The 25,634-nt window shown below is 41.2% G+C and overlaps 2 protein-coding genes across 2 annotated transcripts; both read right to left on the bottom strand.

Annotated features, from left to right (window-relative positions):
* Window positions 1-22,996, bottom strand: camkvb (CaM kinase-like vesicle-associated b). Its single transcript, XM_062463166.1, has 11 exons — window positions 22,802-22,996; window positions 6,830-6,937; window positions 6,502-6,633; window positions 5,095-5,169; window positions 4,362-4,500; window positions 3,816-3,936; window positions 3,534-3,609; window positions 3,086-3,222; window positions 2,823-2,901; window positions 2,613-2,700; window positions 1-2,438 (listed from the first exon to the last, which is right to left on the bottom strand). Exons 2-11 carry the CDS (start codon window positions 6,922-6,924, stop codon window positions 2,076-2,078), a joined length of 1,305 nt encoding a protein of 434 aa, XP_062319150.1. The 5' UTR covers window positions 6,925-6,937; window positions 22,802-22,996; the 3' UTR covers window positions 1-2,075.
* A 788-nt stretch (window positions 22,997-23,784) lies between these two features.
* LOC134028741 (actin-3-like) lies at window positions 23,785-24,976 on the bottom strand. Its single transcript, XM_062472551.1, has one exon. The coding sequence runs from the start codon at window positions 24,934-24,936 to the stop codon at window positions 23,842-23,844; it is 1,095 nt and encodes a 364-aa protein (XP_062328535.1). The 5' UTR covers window positions 24,937-24,976; the 3' UTR covers window positions 23,785-23,841.
* Window positions 24,977-25,634: the final 658 nt, after the last annotated feature.

Here is a 25,634-nt window from a genome sequence, read left to right as displayed (position 1 = left end):
CAATGAGGGCACTTATAAACCACATTTATCCAATTATGGTGTGCATCTCTTACAGGAACTGTCAACAGACAGTACATTTACCGTTACATGAGAGGAGCTACCTTCTGCACATAAGGTGCACTTAGGGCGGCACAGAAGAACTCAGGTCACAAGCATGACAATTATGATCCAAGCTCTCCATCTTTGACAGTGTGTTTGTTAAGTGACCATCTAGACAGAGGATTAATGGTTGTCAAGGACTACAGTAAAGGCTTTCAATTACAGAAACGTCCACTGTGTACAGGACACCAGTATATAAATCACAGTTTCAGCAGCAAATTGAATATTGCTTAATTTAGAGTTATTACAGAAAAATACCTCATTATTGAAATGAAAGGGGACAATAAAGTGACAGAGATAGGACAATTTGTTATTATTCTGTAGATTATTATTATTAGGATAGAATGCAATCAGTTATAAACAGGGTTCGAATTACGGGGGGGCTTGACCCCCCTAATTAAGACTTGGACCCCCCAAAAGAGGTAAAAACAACAGGTTGGGGGGGATGATACACTCCCTGGAGAAGAAGTTGCCCCCCCCCCGATTGTCATTGTATAATTCGCACTCTGGTTATAAACAAACAAATATAAATAAAATAAATTTAAAAACATACATAAATATGAGAGTTCTAGATGTTTTTAAAACAGCAATGTCTAATGAATGGCTTACTATTTAGCAATAGTTATGATTACACAATCCTAGTGTACCCCATGTGACATGAAGGCTATATATTTATATATATATATGTGTGTGTGTATATATATATATGCCTAGATAAGGCTCGATATATACTGGAACTAAGTATTGTACTTGATTTGGACATTGAGGTTTAAAAAAGAATAAGCAACACAAAAATATGAGTGAGAAACACATTGATAAATGATGGATAAAAGTATACATGTCATGAGGCATTTTATTAAATCAATATAGGAATGAGCTACAAAATAAATCTTTGATGCATAGTAACTAATATGTAACAAGGTCATGACTAGTTTCATATCACTTACATTTACATTAGTGGCACTCTGTGATGTATATAAAGTATGAATGACAAAACGTACATGGAACTGTGAAGGCTGTTTGAAAAAAAAAAGTGCTTTCAAAACAGCTCACCATGTGGAGCACGGACTACGCACAACAGACATCGGTTGGCGGAGAAAAATACCTTTAGGTCTCCTGTCAAAAGGCCAGTAAACGATTGTTGTCAACCAAGTGCTTACAAATGCAAAATAACCAGCAAAACCTTAGAATGCATGCTGTTTCAGCTACTTCTACAAAGGTCTCTATATACAGAATCTTTACACTGACAGCCATGAGGTTCTTTCCTGAGCAGAAAGCTGGCAAAGGAGCAAAGAGTGGGAAGCTGCCTATCACAAGCACCGGGCTTGCATACCCCAGTAACCATAACTAGCATCAGCAGAAACCCTACAACTGCCTACAGTTGCACAACATATAGGCTACTGCTATTAAAAATACATTAACCTTCTTTAGGATACTTTGATGAAAAGGAAAGAAAAGATTAATGTGTTTTTACTGTAATACTGTGGATAGTCAACATTACAGCACAAGAGCAAAGCTGTTCATTACTGTATTGACTGCCATGGTAAATAAATACTGTATGAGTAGGACTGTGGAAAAAGTTCACAAACTTGTCTCATTAAAAAAGATCTAAGCTCTTTTGGCACAATAACGTCTTACCCCTTTTATCACTAAAGGGTGTAGTTCAGAGAGAACATTTGAGCTGTAAGCTATATTATAGGCCTACAGTAAATCTGGTTCTCATAGAACATATGGAAGAAGATGTGCTAGTATCAAGACATAAAAAGCCATATTAAAGCGGGAGGATTGTTCGGAAAAAGACATGGAAAAGGAAAGCCAATACAATTCAACACTCAGGAAAGATAGCACACAGGCTCTGTGAGACGATACAGATGCTGCAAGTGAAAGAGAAGCAGAGTCAGTGTCACCATGCTAGCAGCTAATATACAGTGTGCAAGGGTTAGTGGATGTCACAAGGAGGGACAGAGGACCAGCGCTTAGCTCTGCTCGTCTCCAGCCTCAGCTGCCGGTTGGAGAGGAGGAGGAGCCTCTCCATTACACCGCAATGAAGGGTCAGCTTCCTCCGGGGCTGGGATCGCCTGCTCGGGTTCAGTGGCTGGGACACACACTTCGGCTGCAGCCTCGGCTGTTGCCTGGCTGGTCTCCACACCTGCAGGGACCTCTGGGCCAGCAGCAGACTCACCCTCTGGGACTGTGGCTGCAGTCCCGGTGGGGTCAGCCTGGGTGGGAGCGGGGGCTCCGTCTGCAGGGCTGACGGCTGCAGCGGGGCTTGCTGCCCCGGAGTCGCTCTGCTCAGGTGCTCGCAGTCTCTTCATGATGGTGGTGACACGAACAGCTTTCTGTGGAAGGAGGTGTTTAGAGTCTGAGGACAGACTCTCTTCCTGTACTCGACTCGGCATTGTTGGCTAACAGCTTCCACAATCGTGTAGTTATATTTGCACCATTTATTGTGCGTATTTAATTTCAGATTCACAAGGTCTAAAACTGATTAGTCACAGATAAAATAGGCTTACCTTCCATTTAGCTTTAGCAAAGTTTTTTTCTATTTGTGCACAAACATTGTCCTTAATGTTTTTATCTGAAGCTGCATTTCCGGAAATCCTGAGACCAAAATGTGATTTGTCATCATACTTTAAGTCACTATGAGACATTTCTCAAACTGACAATAATATTAGTAATAAAAGAGATCATTATGGAATATGATTGAGACAGATTGAACAAACCATTCATGATTGATGGCCTCTTGAGCAGTGAGCCTCAGGTCCTGATCCACCTCCATCAGACGGGCTACTAGACTCTTAGCTGAAGAACAAAATAACAAGGAAAACATATTATTCTTTTTCCATACGAAAATGTATATGAATTGATTCAAGAAGACTTAACGAAACAGCTGCAGGGGAGATACTCTAATTTGAAATGTTTACCCAGGGAGCTGTCACCATATTGTAACGTTATCTCTTGTGTATTCATTTCATCTTAAAAGTACCTGAGTCTGAGATGTCATCCCAGTATGGAGAGTCAAACTCATAATCTCCCGCCAGGATCTTCCTGAACAGGTTCTTGTCATGGTTCTCAAAATCATCATCATCAGTTTCATCGTAGAATGGAGGGTTGCCTGACAACCTGGGAGTTGCAAGTTAAAAGAGGTTGCAACACATGAAAAACGCAAAGGGGTTCCCATTTTCATTTGTTATTTGTGTTCATAAAACATGCATTTCGCTGGTATGTAAAATTGCATTTAGGTAGTTTGTAAAATTATGCAGGGTTATGCCATAAGTCTGTTGTGAGGTTGAATTGTTTAACCTGCACCCAAAAACCCAAATCCTTGGATATTGTACATGTAGCAGTGTATATAAGCACTTACAGTATGTTAATGTAGCAGTGCATATAAGCACTTACAGTATGTACATGTAGCAGTGTATATAAGCACTTACAGTATGTACATGATGACTCCCATGGCCCAGCAGTCTACAGGTCTGCCATATCTCTGTCTACCAACCACTTCTGGAGCTGGAAGGACAGAAACACAGCCAAGACATAACACTCTGCAGGTGGCATAAGACATAACACTCTGCAGGTGCTTGTGTGCTACAGTGGACCTCCAGAAAAAGCTCGCCTGAACACTCAAACACACCACACCCAAAAGGCTTTCACAGATACTTTAGTTAATAGGATCATAGTGTGCTGTGCTCTCTCTCCTTCAGTCTGTTCCTTACCCAGGTATTCTGGTGTCCCACAGGGGTCTTTGATCAGTCCATTCTCCAGCTTGGCGAGATGGAAGTCGCTGATGACTATTTTAGAGTGCTTCAGGCGGTTGAAGTACACTAGGTTCTCCAGCTGGGAAGATGTACAACACCAGTTTGATCCTTTTTTGCTATACATTTTGCATATATTTAATAATAAAATTGAATTATGTATTTAATCAAAACATGAAGAAGACTTTGTTATTTTATAACTGAGATAAATATTGAAGCAGTCAAATCCTTCTGACATCTTTCCCCCAAAAATGGCAGAAAATTACAGTCTCAAAAATCAGCCCAAAAATGCTGAATTGGTGCTGTGTCCAGCTGAATCAGCCACTATGTTAATTGCATTGTAATAAATGTGCTCAAAAGAACCCCATGTCTACAGTTTATGGCTGATGTCTAAGGATATCAAAATGAAAATCATAATAGTAAAACATGATCCTGGTCTCTGCATGGTACACAACAGTTGTAGCTGCTGCAGTACACAGCAGTATCCCCTTTTGCTCTGTGTGTTACCTTCAGGTTCCTGTGGACAATGTGCAGCGAGTGCAGGTAGGCCACGGCTTCCAAGACCTGGCGAACCACATTGCTGGTGTCGCGCTCTGAGTAGTAGCCCTGGTCCAGGATCCAATCAAAAACCTCTCGGCCAGTTGCACTACGGGGAGGATTCCAGACATCATGTATGGTGTTGGTGTTCTCTGAAAGATCTACTTCTACTCCTTTTTAACCATTTCTTTACAAAAGCCTATTTGAAATGCATGTCACCTTGAACATACCATGACACATTTTTATATTTAAGAAGATTCTTTGCTTTTGTTCCTATGCAATTAAAACCTTGCCAAGAGGTAAGACTTTCTGAACAGAACAAAATTACAAATCCACTTAAGCGTTATAATGAAATGATTTCCTATGTCTGTCCTCTGATCTCTGATCATTTTCATATACCCAATATCAAAACCTACAGACCAATGCAATCATTGAGATGAGCTTCCTTCATTTAACGTATCCCTTGGAATGCATCAAATCCCCAAGAACACACATTGATGAGAATATGGAACAGTCAGCCATGAATCCTATCTGAATACCAAATGAAGGTTGCAAAAGGGGAGTTCAGAGCTGTGCTCATATCTACAGGGCCTCAGGCTACAGTACGGCAGCTCATTCCCCATGAGTGCATAATCAACATAGGCCTTTGCAGCCGCAAACACAGGAGGAGCGCAATCGTCTACAATCAGAGGTTTGAACTCACAGTTCAAGGAAGAGAAAGTACTCTTTTCTGGTCTCATAGACGTCCACCAGCTGGAGAATATTTGGGTGCTTCACCCTGGAGAGAGCAGACCACAGGGGTAGAAGGCAGTCAGGGGAATTACAAGGTGAATCAAAGGGGGCTGCAATCATTCAAACAGATACACAGATACGGTACACTGCTGCATTAATGCTCATGAATAATTTACACTTCAATGGTCAAGCAAGTCATCATGAAATGAGGCCAGGGGAAATAACTGTATCAATAAACATAACCTAGTCAGTTTGGCATGAAAACCTGAGATACAGTATCAATGTCTAAACTAAAGTTAAACAGGTTTAATTTTTTTAAACTTTTATTGCTGCTCTCGTGAGCAGCATAAAGATAGTTTGCTGTGTGCTGGAAGACAATGACTCAATGACACTTATTGAGGGACTTGTTGCACTTGTTGGTTAGTTGTAACTGATTTAACTTCTTGTACTCGCTGTGAATTATATTATTGTTGCTTGCTTTCCTACAGGTACACTCTTGCACTTTTGAGGTTCATGTTTAAATTGTAACTTGTTTAACTACATGCTCTTATGTTTCTTCCCATTGGCACTTATTTGCTTTTTACAATGTATGCTTCATGTTTTGGCTACCCGCAATGTTTTTGAGGCTATCTTGTTGTTTATGATCATTGACCTATGCATTTTTGTAAAGCTCTCTCTTGGAAGTCGCTTTGGATAAAAGTCTCTGCTAAATGAATAAATGTAAATGTAATGTAATGTAAAGTCCAGTAAAGGCAGGGTTAACAGAGAAACCAGCCATGTAAAGAGGAGGACTGTAAGTGGTATATATTTTTATGAGTGCATGTGTGTGCCTGGACAACCACACATCAGCACTGTATACAGCATCTGACCATGACCAAGACCAGTGACTGAACCAGTTAAGAAACAAGCAGTCAAGTCACTGTGATAGCAAGACGGCAGTCAAATTATTCAAGCAATGTCAGGTTCATCTTCCATTGCACTCTTTTTCCTTTTCACTTTGTGTCTTTGTGGTGCTAATGTGTGTAACAAACTGTTTGAAAGGGAACAGTTTCTGTTAATAGAGATTCTACTGAAGAGAGAGGTAATGATAAAAAAAAGATTCTGCAGGCTGATAAGTAAAAACTTCAACAGAAGAAAAACGTCTGAGATCAACGGTATTCTAGAAAACGCTACTTGTGTGATCATCAAGCAAAATTATCATTGCATTTAACTTTTAATAAAAAAATAAAAAATAAAACATCTCCTCTTTTTCTATTGATATTTACAGTAGCCACACCGTATCTTAGAGAATAAAGTAGTCGAAACAAAGCAGTTTTTTACCTTTTTCAACCCTCACAGTAATACAGTGGAGCTTTGTGGAGGATAAAAACAGACTCACATCTTCAAAATGAGGATCTCATTTTTTGCAGCCTTCCGAACTTTCCTGCCATCCTTTTTCAGGAACTTTTTGCACGTGTACATTTTCAGTGTGTTCTTATCCTTGGCCCTGAAGATCTCACAGAACTCCTCTCTGAAGAAAAGGGCAAAAGTGTACAAAGTGAGTTACCCTTTTATCATTATGGCCATGATAATAGTGTCACTGTATTTTTTGGTGAGATTAATCTTAAGAAACCTTATCACACTGTCACACCAAGCTTGGTGAGAGTGTAAGATGGAGGTCCCAGAGGGCAGAGACTACATTGTGCTTCAGCCAGCAGCATACTTACGATTTAACAATCTGTCCCAGGTCATATTTATCTGTCACCTCAGAAGGATTACTGTAATCCTTCTTTTCTCCGATTGTTAAACAGCCAAATGGCATGGCCACTCCTACCCTGGAAAAAGAGAGAGAAAAAGAGAGAGCTGTCCATCAACATAATTCATTCCTTCACTGAGGTCACCTTTACCAGACTACATTATGTATGGTTATGTCCTTTAAACTCTGAAATGGACCTGATACAAAAGTATATTACTATTTTCAACATCAACACCCAGTAATACAATATCAACAGTAACAATACAGTATCACTAGAGTAACAAGCATTTCATAATCCTGCATTAACAAACAACACAGTCCAACAGCCCAGATCAGTTATATGAGCATAGCCGCAAGACTTATTGTTAAAACCAGATCCAATGTCAAACAGGATAGCTGGGGGATGTAGAACCAGGGGAGGTGTGGTGAGAAGTGCTGCAGTGTTGGGAGTCAGGTGGCTGAGCGGTTAGAGAATCGGGCTAGTAATCAGAAGGTCACCGGTTCGATTCCCTTCCGTGCCTAATGACGTTGTGTCCTTGGGCAAGGCACTTCACCCTACTTGCCTTGGGGAGAATGTCCCTGTACTTACTGTAAGTCGCTCTGGATAAGAGCGTCTGCTAAATGACTAAATGTAAAGTTGGGTAGGACTGTCAAGTAAGTCTTACCCAGTAAGGCTGCCAAAGCAACAAGTGAAGCATTTCCAATGAAATAGGAGAGTGAGCGATTATGGCCCGAGCCACCAAGCACACTAAGGCAAATTAAAGTACTTTATGAGCTCTGCATCACACTTATGCACCTAATTGCAGAGCTACTCTCTTTCTTTCAGCGCTGAGTGAAATTAGCCCACAACCTATACAACTGAACTGCTGAGAATTGGGATTTTATGACCATCCTAATTGCTGTAATGTTATGTTTGTGAGGGTAGTTTGTTTTTTCCTCATTGGGTTTACAAAGCTTGTGGTGAATCAGTTGTTGCAGGGGCAGAAGGGGAGGACGGCTGACTATTGGTTATCATTGGCAAAGATGTTAAATTGTTCAGAGAGATCCACACCACTGATGTGGCATGTGACAACGCATGAGTACATTCATCCGGGTTGACAGTCTGTGTGAGAGATGTTCACATGTACATCAGCCCAGACGACGAAATCTGCATGACTGCAATCTGTTCCACACAGTCTTACGAACTGAGTAGAAATTCAATGAGCTGCCTCTGTGTGACAGAGGCAGGCGAACACATCTGAAATGCTCTGTTGAAGGTGTGTTGTGTGGCCAGAGCAAGGGGATGGCCTTTGCCCACTCTCTGCATCAGTCAACACACAGCTCAGTCAAACTCTGCTGAGAGAACCTCCAGCAGAGGAGATCTTACAGATGACGCTGATGTGGTGCTCGTCTGGCAGACAAGCTGGGTAGAACTGTGTGAAAATCTTTCAGTAATGTGCGAGGAGTAGACGTTCAGACAGAGAATTTCATTCAGGAAATGGCTACAAGACATGACGGGGGAAGGACATACTGTATGGGGAAAGGGCAGAGCAAGTTATATACAAAAAAGGGTTTTTCATGGTAATGTTCAGAGATGTTAGTGTGCTTCCTTTAAGAATATGTCATTTTACTTGTCATTCTTTTAAGGAGACCACAGCTACAAGGCACTGACCTTAAGTAATTTATGCAATTTAATGGAATATTTGAACTGCCCACCGTTCTAGCCAAGCTTTTTGAGTGCTAGTTCCAACCATAATCTTTCTATGGGGAGAAAATATGGATTGTGGTAGATGCTTTGGAGCACTCTGTGTTAGCAGGCTGAGCCAACAAGCCTGCCAAGGGTGGTCTATGAGAGCCCTGATGGGTTTCTGTAGATGCAGCTAAGAGTTATGATCCCATAACAGCAAAGAGCTTGGGTTGTTACGAGGCAGCAAACTGTCTCCATCTAGACGAGGTGACGAGAACATTAGATTTTTCTCTTTTCTATTGAAATCAGTGTTTAAATCCCATAGCTCTTGTATCCAAATAAGCAGGGATTCAGTTAAATACAATGATTATGTCCATACGCCATGCTGAGACTGTTAAACACTGCCGTAAGAGGGATTATTTACCTGTTGGCATGATCTGAGCAATACAGAATGAAAATATCAGTATCCTGTCTTTCTGTCTGTATGTCTGTTTGGGATGTTACATTTGCATGCCATCTGTGCCATGGCAGACTGTTGCATATTTTGAATTGTCTATTGACTATACAAAGCATACATCAAACTTACACTTCCATTCCTCTGGGAGTTTGTTGTTGTTGTAAAGATGTGTTTTTTTAGAGTTTTGTGCTTTTCTAACAGTTTGAGATGGACAGGAAAGGAAGGGGAGAGAGAGAAGGAAGACATGCAGCCGATGGCCCGGGCTAGAATCGAACCCAGGCTGCTGTGGCAAGTGTTCTATCCATGCCCCTCTTCTGGGAGTGTTCATGCAAATGACAGCTTAACTTTTCATTTTCTCTCTTTGTCTCTTTCCCTTTTTCTAACTCTCATTTTTGTCCAGCCTCTCTCTCTCTCTGATTCATGATCATTTGAGCAGCTACCTCTCAGGAACATTGCAGGGCACTTAAACATCTCTGACATTCTTTCTTTTTTATTCATCTTGTTTATCCCTAAGGATTGCTCAGGACTCTAATAACGCTCTGCTAGCAGCTGAGAAAATTATAATGTCAACATGGGTCCAGGGAGACAACCATGAAGGCTTAGGACAGCCCATTGAGAGAAGGTTGCTCTAATCACAAATGTTTGTCTTTGCCTGTCTCCCACTCCAGGGGACAGAGGTCATAGAATGAAAGGCTATGAGTACCATATATTACACCCATTAATGCAACCTCTGTGATCTCTTTATGCTTTGAGAGAGTATGGACATTCTTAAAATCAGCAAGCCTGACTTGAAGTACAAGAGATAAACTTTGTGTATAAAGATTGGCAGCAGTCAATACAATATGTCAATAACAATAATAGTGTGCCATGGAGGTTTTTTAACATGGTGTACAGAAGAGAATAAAAGAGAACAAACATCCAGTGCAGACTGGCTGCAACACATTGAGGAGCGCTGACTGCATGCATTGTCTTGATTTCTCCCAAATTAACAAGTAACAAGTGATAATTGCAGGAAAATTGCCGGTGTGGAGACAGACTGAAGAGTTGGCTGTAGTTTACTTAAACTGGAAGACAGGACCAGGCCTAATAGCTGCTATAAGTATGGGCTTAATGTCACTTGTGTCAGAGGGAAAATAGACACAGTCAAAGGTTGCCCCCGGCAACCTCTTTTAAATGTTCCGACTATTTGTGAAGAAGTAAACAAATAAATATGAAATTTTCAGACAACTTTGTGGTTTCCACTGGATGGCCCATGACCCCCTCTCATACAGGGCCTGTTATATAAGCTCTACTGCTGTCTCTTCAGCCACAGTAACTGTAAAGTGATGACAGATCAGGACAACATATCTAACCTACCTGCAACCCATCCATTCATCTGTCCTACAACATCTTAATGTGAGGGAAGGATCAGAGCGGAGAGTCATTCTACCAGTAGATTTCCAACTCAGCACTCTTCTCAATGTCTAAGAACAGGAGCCCAGAATATGTGATCACAACATTGAGGGCATGAGATCTAAATCATATTTGGTAAAGGCAATAAAAAAGCAAATGACTGCAGTCTGCTGTTCTGCTCTGAAGGTTATAAGACACGATCCATTCCAATATGTAAATAAGTTGAGTCGTGTTGTGTGACAGCAAAAATATGAATGCAATATTGAACCTTTATGGATGACAAGAAGCAAATGAGGGCCAAAAGAATTCAAGACCTATGCACTTAAATATTTACTGTAAACAGGGTAGGCAAGGATATTCAAGGTCCGATAATAATTTGACTCTGTGAATCGTTGTCTACAGATACTTGGCAATAATTTCCAGGTTACAATATTTTTCGTGATATGATGTCATTTTTAAATGATTCCTTTGGAAAGCTAAGAAGTATGGATGCAAAGTAGTAAAGGAAAAATAAGTGCTAACGCTGTGAGTTATTTACTCTATTCTGTACTATTGTCACAGCACCTCATCACCGAACCTCAAAAGAATAATGACTTTCAAACTGTGACTTAAAGAGGAAATGTCTTGTTTGGAATTGTGCAGGGATACAATTGTGTGCCCTGTTCAAAAGCCTTTTAGTGCAATAAGTTGGTTACATTTGTGAGGAAGTAATCTGGAGAGTGGAAAGTGAAGTCTGTAATGAGGAGCGAGGAGAGGGATAACAAGGCTGGATTGGGAATAGGCGAGTGAGGAGAACAGGCATCAATCACCAATCTGCGAGAAGGAGGATTAGAACGACGTCTGAGAAATGGAAAAGAGGGGACGTAATACTGTAGGCTTCATTTTTCACGGCTGCCAGTCTGAGCCACTTTGGGCCTGTGTCGTTATGTCTCTTGTGCTCAAACTGGGAGCAAGAGTGTTGTTCCGTGTCATTGCTCAGCAGTAGACATTGAGCTCCAGAAGTTGGCTCTCCCTGTGTCATAATTCCCATCCCTCTCCAGTCTCAGACCCAGGGCCCGTACCTCCTGTCTGTTCCTTCCTCCAGCCACAGGCACTCCGACTCTAATGAATTCATTACATCCCTCATTTGGTTACCAGACAGCGCATGTCAACAATCATCTAAGCCTGACAGTTTTGCAAAGCACCAGAATGAATTATATGGCTGATTCAAGGTCCATGATGGGGAATATTTAGAGGTTGGTTTCTCTAGCATCTTCTCTCTGTCTATTGAGATCAGTTGTTGCTATTCCGTCCAGATTTCTCACTCCCACTGACTCATCCACTATTGTGGTCTCATGCAATTCAACTTGCAGTGACTTGCTGGTATTATTGATTGGACCAGTAACAACTTACACTAGTCTCAGCAACAACTGATAGTATCCTTCTCAATTCCTTAACTAATCCTGTGTCCTTTTGATCACAGCAATCATCCGGCCTCTTGAGATTTATTCTCTATGACTTATCATAAACAGTGAATAAACCTCGGGCTAACCTTCCACACAGTCTACTATCATTCCAAACGAAAAGTAACAGAGTACCAGGAGGTACATGTACATGTACAGTGGACCTTTTTTAACAGGCCACAGATAACTGCTGTCGTTGCGGGAAAAACGAGCCACAGTGAGAAATAATGAAAGGATAACATAGGAGGTGTTCTCTATCAATTATTGCAGCCTCTCAGATGTAGTTGACAGATCCCTGGAGCATGAGAGCACTGCAGCCTGTGGAACTGCTACCTCAGCTCGCACGCTTCCTCCTTTTACAGCTCCGCCACAACGACATCATCACTCACTTCCTTAGAGCTGAGATGAGCGCACGCTCTCTCTCTCTCCCCCTCCCCCCTGCCCAATCTAGCTGGTGAGGGACGACTGCATCCCATCAGCTTCACCGTCCCAATATTATTTCCAGACCCCTCGGGACATTTTCTGTTCTCCTACCAACCCTTGTGCAGCATAGGAAGGAACCTCCCTTTAGGGCTTGTTGTCCCCTGTCAACAGTGTTAATCATACTGTTTTATCTTTATATAGAAGACGATTGGAGGAGATAACCTTAGACTTGCACCCACAGCTCATTGTTCTACAGTTTGTAAGCTGCTAGAGAACAAAAGAAAAAATATCCCTTACTCCAACTTTTACTTTTAACATGGCATGGCCTTAGTAATTGGGTCACGGAAACCGAATGAATTGTGGAAAGTTAATTTCCATGAGCAATCTGTTCAGCAAAGTTATCTGAAACAAGCTTTCCAATTATGTTTTATGGAGATGCTTCTATTGCAAAGAACATATAGTGTATGCTCTATGTATCAAATGTATGTAACAAAGGCTATCTTCTAGAGAACACTGCAGACTAAAGTGACTCATCTGGTGTAGATATGAGAACTGCTAGATGTAGAGAGCATTCTGTCATCCATACTGCTACAAATGTAAACCTGTGTTGATTAAACAGACCCAGAAAATCCCTCCTGAGGGAGTGTGTGTCCTGTGTGTGTTAGAGTTCACTACCTAGCGTGCATGCTGGCAAAGAGTGAAGAGATGTACTATATATGTCCTTTTAGATTTGCATGGACTAGGTATAGGCAAGCTAATTTTAGCTTCACAAATGTCCCTCCTGTCTGAAATCATGAACCTATGTGTCTGTCAAGGTTACCTGTTATACCTAGAGTACAGTAAAGTCAGATGAGAGGTGAGAATGTGTGGGTGTATATAGTAGATTTCTATGTGAGGTGATAGGAGCACATTTTGGACAGCTAATTATTTGAAAACATAGCTCTCTTCCAGGGGAGCTCGACATCAGAGCAAATTATTCATGGTGAAGGCTAGCCCTGGGAAGCTGAGCGATTAACGAGCATGACTGGGTTAACTTAGGCCCAGGTGAGTTGCATCTGACACTCTCCAAAAATTGCTCTCCTGTGTCTTCAGTTTGACTCTGCCTGCCAGACAATCCTGGAGGGACAATGTACACACAGATCCACACAGACGCTCACAACATACTAGCAACATTTTACACTTAGGCTACCCTTAACCACAACAATGCCATGAACACCCAAGACCAACTGTAATAGTTTTATGTTCAGGTTTACAACATGATAGTATCACACATTTTATCAGATTTCCTCTCACTACGATCCTGTACATGATGGAAAGAGCTTCTCTGGGCAGTGATAAATATGTCTCTAGTTTATGAGAGAAGATAGCATCCGCTGGGCCAAGTCCTCTTCTCCCTCCACTATAACGAGAGCCATGTGCACATCGAATCACATTTTTCTATTCCTTCATGCTGCTTCAGCTCCACGTACTTTAATTGCTAGACATAAAATCGACATTACATGAAATATTTTCTTCTCATGCCTAAGATAAATAATAGCAGACTCAGTTTTAATGTCCACCCTACACTAATTTAAGTCCTTTCAGAGCGCTGACTACATTGTTGAAAGTGCGTAAGAGAGGCAAATGAAAAGCTGTAAATTTAAGAAAGAACATTTATGAAGCCTTGAAAGATTGTGTGAAGTACTAATTTGAAGGAAAAAATACAAATATACAAATTTTCCTTTTTTCTCTTCTATGCCTATTATTATAATTTTTAAGTTTTATTTGTATGATAAAACAAAAAAGTTATTTTTAAACTCGCTGAGGTCTCATTACTGGAAAAAGTGCTTACACAATAATCCGTCTGTCTGTGATTGACATCATTTCTCTGGTGAGGAGACAAATGTAGCTCTCGTGTGTATATCTCTGCACGCATATACTTATGTTGTCTTCTCAACTCTCCAACAAAACAAAATCTTTCGTCCCTATTTCCTAGTCCTTTCTCAATCTTGTGTATTCTTCGCCTCTATTTGGAGTAAATAGAGTTGGACTAATGCTCTCATCATTCCTCTGTCTCTCTTCTCTGCACAGCACATTCTGCTGCCTCGCTTCCCCTTTCATTTCCCCCTCACATTCTGTTAGAACAACTCTATACTACACCAGGGAGAAAGGAGCCTCTCACATCATTCCTCCACTGAGCTGGAAATAGGAAGTTGAGAGTGTGAAGATGCCTTTGACAGAGGGGGTTGAGGGGACTGAGCCCACAGCCTGATGTTTAAATCAAGGAGAATCTGTGGGGTTTTGTCTGAAGTCTGTTGGACAAAAAATTATTAAATAGTGATGAATACATTTCTGAATGTGTGATGAATCTAAGGACAGTGTCATCAGACCGGCTGGTCCCTTTCTGTGATGTGTTCAAATTAATGTGCTTTTGTCATTTAGCTGACGCTCTTATCCAGAGCGATTTACAGTAAGTACAGGGACATTCCCCCCGAGGCTAGTAGGGTGAAGTTCCTTGCCCAAGGACACAACGTCATTTTGCACAGCCGGAATCAAACCGGCAACCTTCTGATTACTACCTCAATTCCCTAACCGCTCACCCATCTGCCCGTTTATATTATCACATAGTGTACAGAAAGAACTGTAGTATATTAATTGTACTGCCATTGATCCCTATGAAATAAACAATGTAAGGTGTAATCTGCCACTGAACTCTGACTACACTTTATCAACCCAAATTCCAGCGATACAAGCATCACCATGAGGCTAAGATATTGAGAGTTTCCTTAGCTCTGCTGGATAGTCTGTTGGTTGTCCAGATCTGTCAAGAGTCTTCTGTAGTAGCTTATGGGATCTGAGGAAAGTACTGAGTAAGCAAGACAGATTACCGCAGTGAAATGTTTAACTTACTGCACAGAGACTGTCAAACGTATACCCTTACCTTTACACAGTCCAGAATCAGCTCCAGGTCTGAGATGCATATATGGATGAAATATTGATAATAAAATATTAAAAAAATCTGTGAATCTAGACTAACAGCCCTGATGAAAGGAAACCTTGTTGTTAACCAGTGATTCCCCCTGATGGACATTAACATCCAGACATCTTGCAAGCTTTGAATGGAAATGGTCTTATTGAAGTGGTTGTTAGTCTTCCCTCGTCAAAAGGAAATCAAAGACTGATTTGGTCAGTTTCTATAACTTAATCTTAAAAGTCTTGCAAGTATTTTCATCTAGTTGAGGAGATCAGTTATTTTTTACAACATACAAGACACCAGAAGAGCTCATTAAATGTGTGACGATTTGAATTAGGAGGACAAATAGACACACAGATTAATCCAAATCTTTTGGTGTGTAGTCAGAGAGCAAATTCTATGATTTATTTTAAAATACTCTGCAACACACAAAAAATAAGTTAAGAACTGGTTTCAATCAGTATTATTAGGGATAAGTCTCATGTTGATGTATTTCCTAAGTGCACCCTGTCCACCCATGAAGAATAGATCCTCACATGACCACTATAGTACCAGCAATTCTGCTCAGCATGTACAGCAGGCAAAAACACTTTGCAGTCCAGTGATATTGAAATCCAGATTTACTTAATGTCATTATTATAGTTTTACACCGGGGTTAAAAATGCTGAAATAAATACCTGATAGTGAATAAACATTGTATTAAGCTGGTGGGCAGATAAGTGCCAGCCCAGCAGTCTCCTCAAACCAATTCCTCTAAATAGCCTATGAGCAAATGATCCATCACTAAACTGTTGGAGACACCTTAATTAGACCAGGCACAGCATGGAAAACCACTGCCAAGTGCTAAGAAAGCCAAATATATAAATACATTGGAGTGACAGGGGCTTTTAAACATTTTATACCCAAATGATTTCAGGTGCAAGTCATGCCAGAAGGTTAAAATGCTGATGGTGTGACATTCACATTTTTTTATTTCTTCATAAGGGACAACCCACAGGATCAAAAAACAGACCAAGGACAACAAGCTTTTAAAAGTATGACCCCAACATCACACCTCAATTACATTGATTGACAAAAACTTGAACTCTGTCAAAGTAGTGACTGCATAGTTAACTGTGAAGCCAAAGTATAGCATGTGCAACATTTAACATGCATTGTAATTAATCAAGCATACAGTAGTTGTTTACTGACCAGAGCATTTATTAAAGACAAAGCAACAGGGGCGTATCTCATTTGTTGAGACATGGATCAGGAGCAGCCAGTGGGAGGGGTTGTCAGCTGCTCTGCATATGGCCCTAAGTCATGGGGGAAGGATTTCAGCGGCTGCCCACCAGTGTTTTGCAGCCCACCTGCTCCCCTTCAGAGCCAACTAAACCCTGTCCCCATGTTTAGCATATTTCCTGCACACTGCTGACATCATTCTGGGCTTTGAGGCGTGTCTCACACACACAGTGGGATCACTTTTGTCTTGCTCCAAGGGACAGTCATGGGGACCACCAGGGGGACAGCCAGGGGGACAGGCAAGGGGACAGGCAAGGGGAGCGCCAGCCCCTCCATGGCCCTGTGCTCCACTGAGTCATGTGAGCCAATCTGCAGTTCTTAGCAAAGAGAGGCCTGCTAAAGTGAGTTCCTCTATGCTCTAAAAACTATTTTCATGTCAAACTTAGAAGTTCTTCTTTTGAGCATCAAAATAGAGAAAGCTAAGTATGTCTTCATCTTGAAAATCAGATATGATTTCCGATAAGGGGTAATCCCCAAGGGGTCAAAGACAAGATCATTATATCATGAACCCACAGGACTGTGCAAGGCTACTGGATTATTTTGGGAGGTGGGGGCTGGTAAAACAGAAGTCATTCCGAACCATGTAGACTTCAATAAAATAGCAGCAGACCTCCCCATATCCTATGATGCGTCCAATAACATTCATGAAGAACTAACAAATGACAAATAACCTCCTCATACCACTGCCCAATCCTTCGTTTTGTATCTCCTACTTTGGCTTATAACTGTATGAAGATTATCGAAGGCAGTGCTGGCACAATAACTGCGGCACACCAACAATGAGTCAGACTCATTTAAACCTAAATCAAAAGATAGAAGGACCAATGTGTGAGTTGAGAGAATTAAGGCCACAGCAGTGAAGACCCGTGGGGTCAGTGTTCTGAGCCAACACGGATGCCCTATGCAGTGCATGTTAATGGGCCTGGGAGAGCTGACTGTGCTCTACAGAAGCTACTATCCACCACAAAGTTGAGCCGATGCTTCCTTCCTCCCACACTGATGACAAAGCCCACCTCTAAGGGCCTCGCTCCAGTCAATAGTAACAGTCTGAATCTAAATATGATCATCCATTCCGCAGGTTTGTTACAGTCTAAGCAGTAATACAGTTAATCAGCTCTCATGGTGCTCAGTGCTGATACACTCACATAACACATGCAGGAAGCAGGCAGAGCAAATGGAGCAAGGTGATTCAGAATATGTAACAGGGGTCAGTGTGGTGGGAGGTGGTGAGATGAATGACTGAGGTGTGAATCCTTGCTGTTAATGGAGGCATCCACCCCCACCTGCCTCTCAACACTGTGATCATCTCCGGTTCTCGATTGTTATATAGACTGACTGAGATTCCATACCACAGCAAAACGCAACTGGTACCATACATTCTAACATAGCATTTGGCTTACAGTACGTGGTTAAATACTTCACTGTTAAAATAAAGCACTGTTGCTGTTTATATTGACTGAATTACTTTTCATAATCAGTATTCACTTAGGCAACATAAGTGAAGCTATTGTGAATGAATCAAGTCAGGAATAATATATAGCCTCTGGTTTAAAATTAACTTTGAAAAGCTTCCTCTTCACACTTCAACCAATAATCTGACCGTTATCTGTGCCTGTTGTGTGTTGCCTTGGTTACAAAGTCCTTCAATGGCATCATAGTACAGTGGAGTTCCCACTGAATGCACAGAGCACCATCATTTGGTTTAGAGAGGGGGATGTACGTTGTGCTGTATGGAGCTAAAATTAGGCACAGCTCACTCTTGCTGTCCTCTCTTTGAATCAGAGGGTTTGCTTTTCAGACAGAAGGAATAAATAATTCATGCATTATCAAATTTTTACACTGGAGCTTACAGTACAAAAGCAGAATAATAACAACAGCTTTAAATATTACAGTAGAGAGCAATCCTCTTTTTTGAGCAATCCTCAGTTTGTTGCCTCTAATTCAGGGAGTCAGGTGGCTGAGCGGTTAGGGAATCGGGCTAGTAATCAGAAGGTTGCCGGTTCGATTCCCAGCTGTGAGAAATTATGTTGTGTCCTTGGGCAAGGCACTTCACCCTACTTGCCTCTGGGGGAATATTCCTGTACTTACTGTAAGTCGCTCTGGATAAGAGCGTCTACTAAAAATGACTAAATGTAAATGTAATTCCGTCCCACAGAATATTATCTATGTAGAGATATCATTTCAGTCTATCATACCTACTCTAAACCTCTTCCTTTCGAAAGGCCATGTAGGTCATCTCATCTGCCCAGTGTTTGACCACACAACTAGACATCTCACCAAATAGAGGAGGAAGTCTACTGAGAAGGACAATTACACAGAACTCTAATCCTATACACATACCTAGATTTCAAAGCCACCCAGAGTGAGTTAGGGAGAAGATGAGATCCCTTCAACCTCCGGCTCAAACAGTCCAGAGCAATGTATCCACTGTACCTAAGAGAGAATTAGCAAGACTAGTGAGCTGAGGTAAAGGTGTCCATCCACACCAGGAGGACACAAGGGCAGCCTCAACCACTGGTCCAGGGTCAGTTCAGACACCATCTCTGCCTGCTGTCACAGACCTGGCTAATTTAAGAAGAGGCTCTTTCTCAATGAGCAAGTCCTAAGCTGTCATGCAAATCATGTGTGTCTCCATCATGTAACTTTAATCAAAATGGATTTTCCCGTTCCTCACCTGCAAGACTTGCAGTTACAGTACAGAACAGCCTGCACCTCCTACAGAGACTAGATTAAATGGATCCATCTGTTGATAGGATTTCCACCCAAAAACTTGATGGAGAGTGACAGTAACTTATATAGACATTTTTATGTATATATCCTTGTCAGTCAGTGAAGGTTCCTTTTAGATGAACTCAACATCTTACAAATGCCACAGTATTTGCAATTGCTGCACTGACTGAGGCTAGTTTGTTAAAATGTTCTCTTTTTCAAAAACGTAATTTGAAATGTCATCAAAATAATAAATCCTATAGAGGGTTACAAAGGTTACTTTTCAGCTCCTTATTGTCCCATATAGAAAGCTTTCAATTTGTGTACAGTTCCAAACAGCATCTTAGGTAGCTGAAAAGGTTTTATCAGGAACAACCTGACTCTGTTTGAGAACCCTTTCAGGTGGCTATTATCACAAAGGTTTACAAATAACTCTATATATCATTTTTTGTGTGTTTGGTAGGCTTTGAGAAGCTTCCATTAGGATGGCAATGCAGTACACCAGTATGTCTGATGGAGAGTGGAGATGATAGGATGCACCAGACGAAGACGACGCCAACGTCACCACTCCTCTTTGCATAAGCGACTCACTGGAAGATGAAAATGTCTACAGTGGCAGCATGAATCAATGCTGAGGTAAAATATTAATCCATTTCCATTAAAAATTCCCCTTTAAATTTGCTATTTGTGGATGCTGGCCGGGGTGGCTCTTTGAAGCCTCTTGGTGCCACCAGTAACCCTTTCAGTCTAGAGGAGCTTTAAGAGCATAGAGGTCTCTTGCTCTTTCCTGGTTGTTCCTCAATGACGTTCTCCTCATTGTCTTTTCTACAGGCTTCACTCCAGAAGATGGAATCAATCTTTCTCTAGAAAGCTTGCAAGCTTATACCCTCCAGCACTCCCCCACACAAGAAGGAGTATTGGGATTTAGAAAAACGGGACCAGTGTCAAAGTCTTGATGAGGGATCCAGCTGAACAAAGTACCTGATGATATTAGGATAAAGATTGAAGGGACAGAAAGTGAGCAAAGTTAAACTAGTACACTTGTAAGCATCCTTCAGTCATGCCTCAAATAATGCAGACTGATATGAGATGAAGTATACACTATGTCCACTCAGAGTGGATGACATTTACTGACATGTTAAATAATTAAGTGTCAGACTGGGATGCCATTTGTCACTCTGCACTAATGAGCACCTAACATCAGCTGAAGCAGAAGCCAATAATGCCAATTGAGTTGTTTGAAGCCAATTTTGTAAGTCCAAGCTTGGCAAACAGTTTTAAACTGAATATGCTACAGAAATGGATGAGTATCACCGTCTTCAAAATGTTACATTACAACAATATTGAACACATTAAACACTACAGTTTATAGTCTTCATTTGTGTACACTTCTAGAGAAATCTTATCCTCCTATGTAAAACTTTCAAACTCATTATATGTAGTATCTTAATTTAATAATTAAATGGCATAGTCAATGGCAGTATAAGCCCTAATGCTCACAACAGTTCCATCCATCAAACGTCAATCACTGGAAATACCACTCTGAGAGCCTCTACAGCACTCCAATATTGATCTCATCTCACCACACTGCCAAAGTCAACACTTGGTGTCAAGACATGTAACTCATTGTTGCTGGGGGGACGGGGGTAGATGACCTTTCCATCAGACAGGCAACCTTCTGAGTTGCTAAACAAGCTCACACACAACAAACTCAATCCATATACAATAACATCTCCAAGTTGATAATGGCTATAATAATAGAATTAGGACCTCTTTATCTCTCCTTCTCCTGGATACTGACATGGAAGGTATGTTTATACAGATGTAATAATGAAGACATCATTGTTATGCCAAGTTTAAGCAGCCAAACTACTTCATTAACTAATCTACACCTCAAACACACTTAGACACATGCAAGTGACTTGCACAGCATGAACAGATGCAATACAAAGTGGAAGCCACATTCCCTGAGGATCTAATTGTTGACAAACTGTGAAATAATGTGTTAGTCTCCTCTTCTCTTCAGTGGCTGCTGCTCTGGGCCACCTGGGGTCTAGATCTGGACCCCTTCTGGTAATGCAGAGGACACGCACTGAATGCAGCTTGCTTCCACTGCGGCAGTGGGCACGCTTCCTCAGAGCCCAGAGGACTAAGCTTGGAGACGTATGAATGACACCAATGTGCAGAAGGATCCACAATGCAGTGATGTGTACAGGATGTGTAACTCAATAATGATACAGGCCTACAGATAATGCAATAATAAAAACAATTCTGACGGAAAGTTCTAAAGACGCTGAGGATATTTCACATTTTAACTATTAAATGATATCAAGGATATTATGTATTATTTTAAAAGACAAAAACAAATGTTGTGTCACACATATTGGTCATAATAGTTTATATTGGCTTTGATTGTTAGTCTAACCTTCCTCTGGAGCTATAAAAGAGTCACACCTGAAGTTCATTGAGCATTCACACCACCTTGTTTCACAGGCTACAGTCAAATCGTTTTTTACAGCCAGCTGGCAAACTGCAAACAATTCTGCTTATATTCATGGTGTGCCTAATTAATTGGATATACCTACCTTAACTTCTCCTTCTTAGGATTTAATATTGTAGATGATCATAGTGGTAATGGCACCTTTCCTGTGCATAATATTACTGTAGGCAGAATATTATTAGAATAAAAACTATATCTGATAATGCGGTTGACGTCGAAAATTGTCATTATCTCTTTTTTTTTAACACTTTGAATACAAAACATACATGATGACTATATCCATGGCTTTTTGGAGACAATGTGAATAATATTATTTTGTTGCAACAAATTGACTTGAGTTCTGCCCTGAGCACTTCACCTGTAACTATTCACAGAGGAGAAGATCCATACACACAGATTATACTCTATCCTTGCCTTTACAACTGTTACTGCATGCGCTATGTCCACTACGATTTCCTACCCAGCTCTAAACAGATTGTAGAAATCAGTTCGACAACTTTAATACGGTTCCATGCCAACCTTGTGGATTTATTGAACATTGTATGTACAATTCTGTATGCGCACCATCTGCACTATTGACGTAGAAACATGTAGTTATCAAGCATTGTCAAGTTTCTACGGTTTCTAGCAGCACCCCCTTAATTAGACGGTCTCTAGGCAATCAACATGTTGGCGCACTCCCTACGTATCAGTAACTTATTAACGAAATGTATTTATAATCACAAACTATTAAGACACAAATTAATTGCGCAGCTTTCGTCCTTGACACTGCAATATTATATAACTGTAATTGTGGTGTGCACTCATGGAACGCTAAGATCACAGCCTCTTTCATTTTCAATTAAAATGGGCCTGTCACAAATGCCCAACGGCGAAGGGAAATCTCGTGCACGCGAGTTTTACAACTACTTGATTAATAATTATTAATGGCATTCATGAAACACATAATTTTTGTGTTACTGTTGTGATAACCTGTCGTTCTTTTGAAATGTCAGAATTATTAAATAAAAATAGGTATAAACTTCCAGGCTTCTGAATGATTATGGTAGCTAACCAAAAATATTATTTTTTCCAATCTAGAATACTAAACTATGGAAAATCGGCAACACAGTGCACCTACCTTCACAGCAAATTTCAGCAAAGAATCCACAGACTTTTGGACGTCCTCCTTCTCTGGCTTCGTACGCACCAAACAGTCCTCTGAAGTTCACGAAGTACTTTCTCTAGCTAAATCAACACGCGTAAATTCCAGCGCTCCTGCCTACCATCTGTTGTGCCTTGCGCGTCGAGCTCGGTTTGGTGATCGAAGAGGGCGGGAGTACAGTGCGCACATTAAATCTATGAGGCAGGCTACACGAGAGAGTGGGGGATGAGAGAGGGTGAATGAGAATGGGTTCATCTGACAACTATCTATGGGTGTGGCAATTCAGTAAACCGACGCAGTTTGCATTGGTGAATCGTTCGATACAGGTGTGGAAGTTGAGTGGATTTTGTGCCACTAATGAGTTCGGGGATGCGCCCCCATAAGACATTCTTATAACCATGTTTTAAATAGTACGATATTCTCTACATCCCCATTAATGTTGAGAGACATGATGTTAGAATAACCTCAACCTCGATCCCTTAAGTCAAGGAAGTGTCAGGATTCAACTCCAAACATAAATTTAGGATTTTTGTTTGTTTGTGAAATTGTTTGCATCCTTCACTTACATGGAAATCTAATATAGCAGACAGAGAAGCAGACTGTTTGCCGCTTCGAATTTTGGTGGGAATTAAGTCATGCTCTACATTTTGTGATTTAACCAAACCCCCGAAGTTCTAAATGTCCACATAGATTATGGATGAAGCATGAGAGAGAAAATGTATACAGAACGGTCTTCCTATGTTGCAAGAGGAGAATAGATGTTCATCAGACAAGATTCCTTAAGCAAGGAGATCCTATGTCACCACTAAATTTCCCTTTTGTCTTACAGACACTTTGGTTTTGTCTGTTAGCATCTACTAAGAGAACTTTGAGATCTCCTGTGATCCAGATGAGACTCTGCAATACAATGACAGTATGAATATGCATTTATTTTTCAAATTAGCATTTGTTGCAGATAATATCACATCCCAAATCTCCTAGCATACTCTGCAGTGAAAAGTAGGCATCTTTCAGTTCTAGAAGCATCTCTTGCGCACCACAGCAGAGCCCTCCTCCTCGTACTCTTGCCTCTTCACCCACATGGGCTGGAAGCTGCTGAGGCAAGTGATGATGGAGCCCCCCACCCAGGAGGAACATTCCTGATGGGGACCTGACATCACTCTGACCCCGGAATCCCTCGGGGCCAACTTCTCCATCTCCATCTGCAGACGCTCTGTTAGCCCACTGAACAGGGAGGAGCCTCCACACAACACTACGTTGGTCATCAAGGCATCCCGCCACTCAGGGTTGCACTTCTGCAAGCTGTTCATTGCCATGACGTGCACCCCGGGCTTGGACACCCCAGCAATGGAGGGGCAGAAGAGGATCTCAGGGCAGAGGAAGCGTTCGTCCCCCAGGCTGAAAGTGGTGCCATCTGGGAGCTGATAGTCTAGTGGTTGGCGTCTCAGTTCTCCCCTCAGCTCTGTCTCATAATTCTGGGAAATGTAGCAGCTCTTCTTCATCTCCTCCACACAGGAAATGTAGCCACAGCCAAGATCTTTAATCAGCTTACTGAGATAGTCTGATATAGCCTGCCCAGCGAGGTCCATGTGAAAGGTGGCATGAGGTAAACAGTACCCATTGCAGACAGGAGAAACTGAGGTCCTACTAGCACCTGAGTCCACTATTAAACCAGTGACTAGTCCAGCAGAGTACATGGATAACACTGGCTGGTAGTTAACATACATGGCTGGGGCAGAAAACTTCTCAAAGAGAAGCTCAGCTATTTTCTCTCTGTTGGAGATGGGTGAGAATGCAGGATCGGTGACCAGAATGCCATGCTCTTTGGGGCACACCTGCAGCTTTTCATAAATGATGTGACTCCAAAGCTTTTCTGTGCAATCCCAGTCAGTAATAATTCCATTGGTGACTGGACTCTTGAGACTGAGGTTATCTGAGCCCTTGCCGGGAATTTGTAATCCAAAATAACATTGGTCCATCATTTTCATTTGAACAAGTGATTTTGTCACAGCTTTTGGCCTCTCAGTTCCAGAAAATCCCGCTCTGGTATAGCCTGATCCAGGGTCAATTACAATAGCCACATTTTCCATGAAGTCCTCACTGCCAACCATTATTAAGTCAGGTGCACTACAATATGAAAGCTTGTGGTCAGATGTTCCTTTGTTTGTCTAATATTTCTATATCATGCCTACAGTTTGTGCCATAATTTGTGCTGCCATGCCATGTAATAGCCTCTGTTACCATGTACTGGGATGCTTTTATAAATTGAGCTGCCTGACATAAATGTGTGACATCACAATGGCACTAATGGCCTTGAAGCATCACCATGGTGATCCAGTGTTGGGTTTCTATGGCAACAAGCAATCACAGGGTTATTTTTCAGTATTTATACATTACAAAGGGATGACAAAGAAAAGCTTTCCTGATCACATTATTTAGAGCCTCAAGTTATGCACACATACTGTAAATCTAACATCACTGGCAAGTTGTTTGAAAAGAACAGCTTGCTTCATGAGCACAGAAATTATGCTGACCAAAATATTGAAACCCAAATAGTTTCAAAGGCATACTTACAGTATCTTACAGCAATATAATTGATACCATGTTTGATCTGGTGTATTCTATATTCTGTGGTGTGCTTGTGACACTTAATGCCTGCTTACTGTAAAGGCTTTTGCAGCCAGATCAGCATGAGGTCAGATCATTATGCAGAGCTTTTATAATTTACCAGCTCACTTTCATAGAAAAACAACATTTTAGTCAAATATGGATATGTGCAGTATTTAACACATTTAGCTGTATTTTGTAC

Source organism: Osmerus eperlanus, chromosome 1 (genome assembly GCF_963692335.1).
Source record: "Osmerus eperlanus chromosome 1, fOsmEpe2.1, whole genome shotgun sequence".
NCBI classification, from domain to species: Eukaryota; Metazoa; Chordata; class Actinopteri; order Osmeriformes; family Osmeridae; genus Osmerus; species Osmerus eperlanus.
The sequence above is the reverse complement of the archived record's forward strand: the minus strand, read 5'-3'. Positions and strand labels throughout refer to the sequence as shown.

Bases quoted from the DNA above. Each gene is read 5' to 3' on its own strand.
- camkvb (XM_062463166.1), bottom strand. From the start codon at position 6,924: ATGCCATTTGGCTGTTTAACAATCGGAGAAAAGAAGGATTACAGTAAT. The intron at 5,170-6,501 runs GTGAGTCTGTTT...TGCTCTCTCCAG, and splicing joins GAGATCCTCATTTTGAAGAT to GGTGAAGCACCCAAATATTC. The intron at 3,937-4,361 runs GTAACACACAGA...ACATCTTCCCAG, and splicing joins TTGTCCACAGGAACCTGAAG to CTGGAGAACCTAGTGTACTT.
- LOC134028741 (XM_062472551.1), bottom strand. From the start codon at position 24,936: ATGGTTGGCAGTGAGGACTTCATGGAAAATGTGGCTATTGTAATTGAC.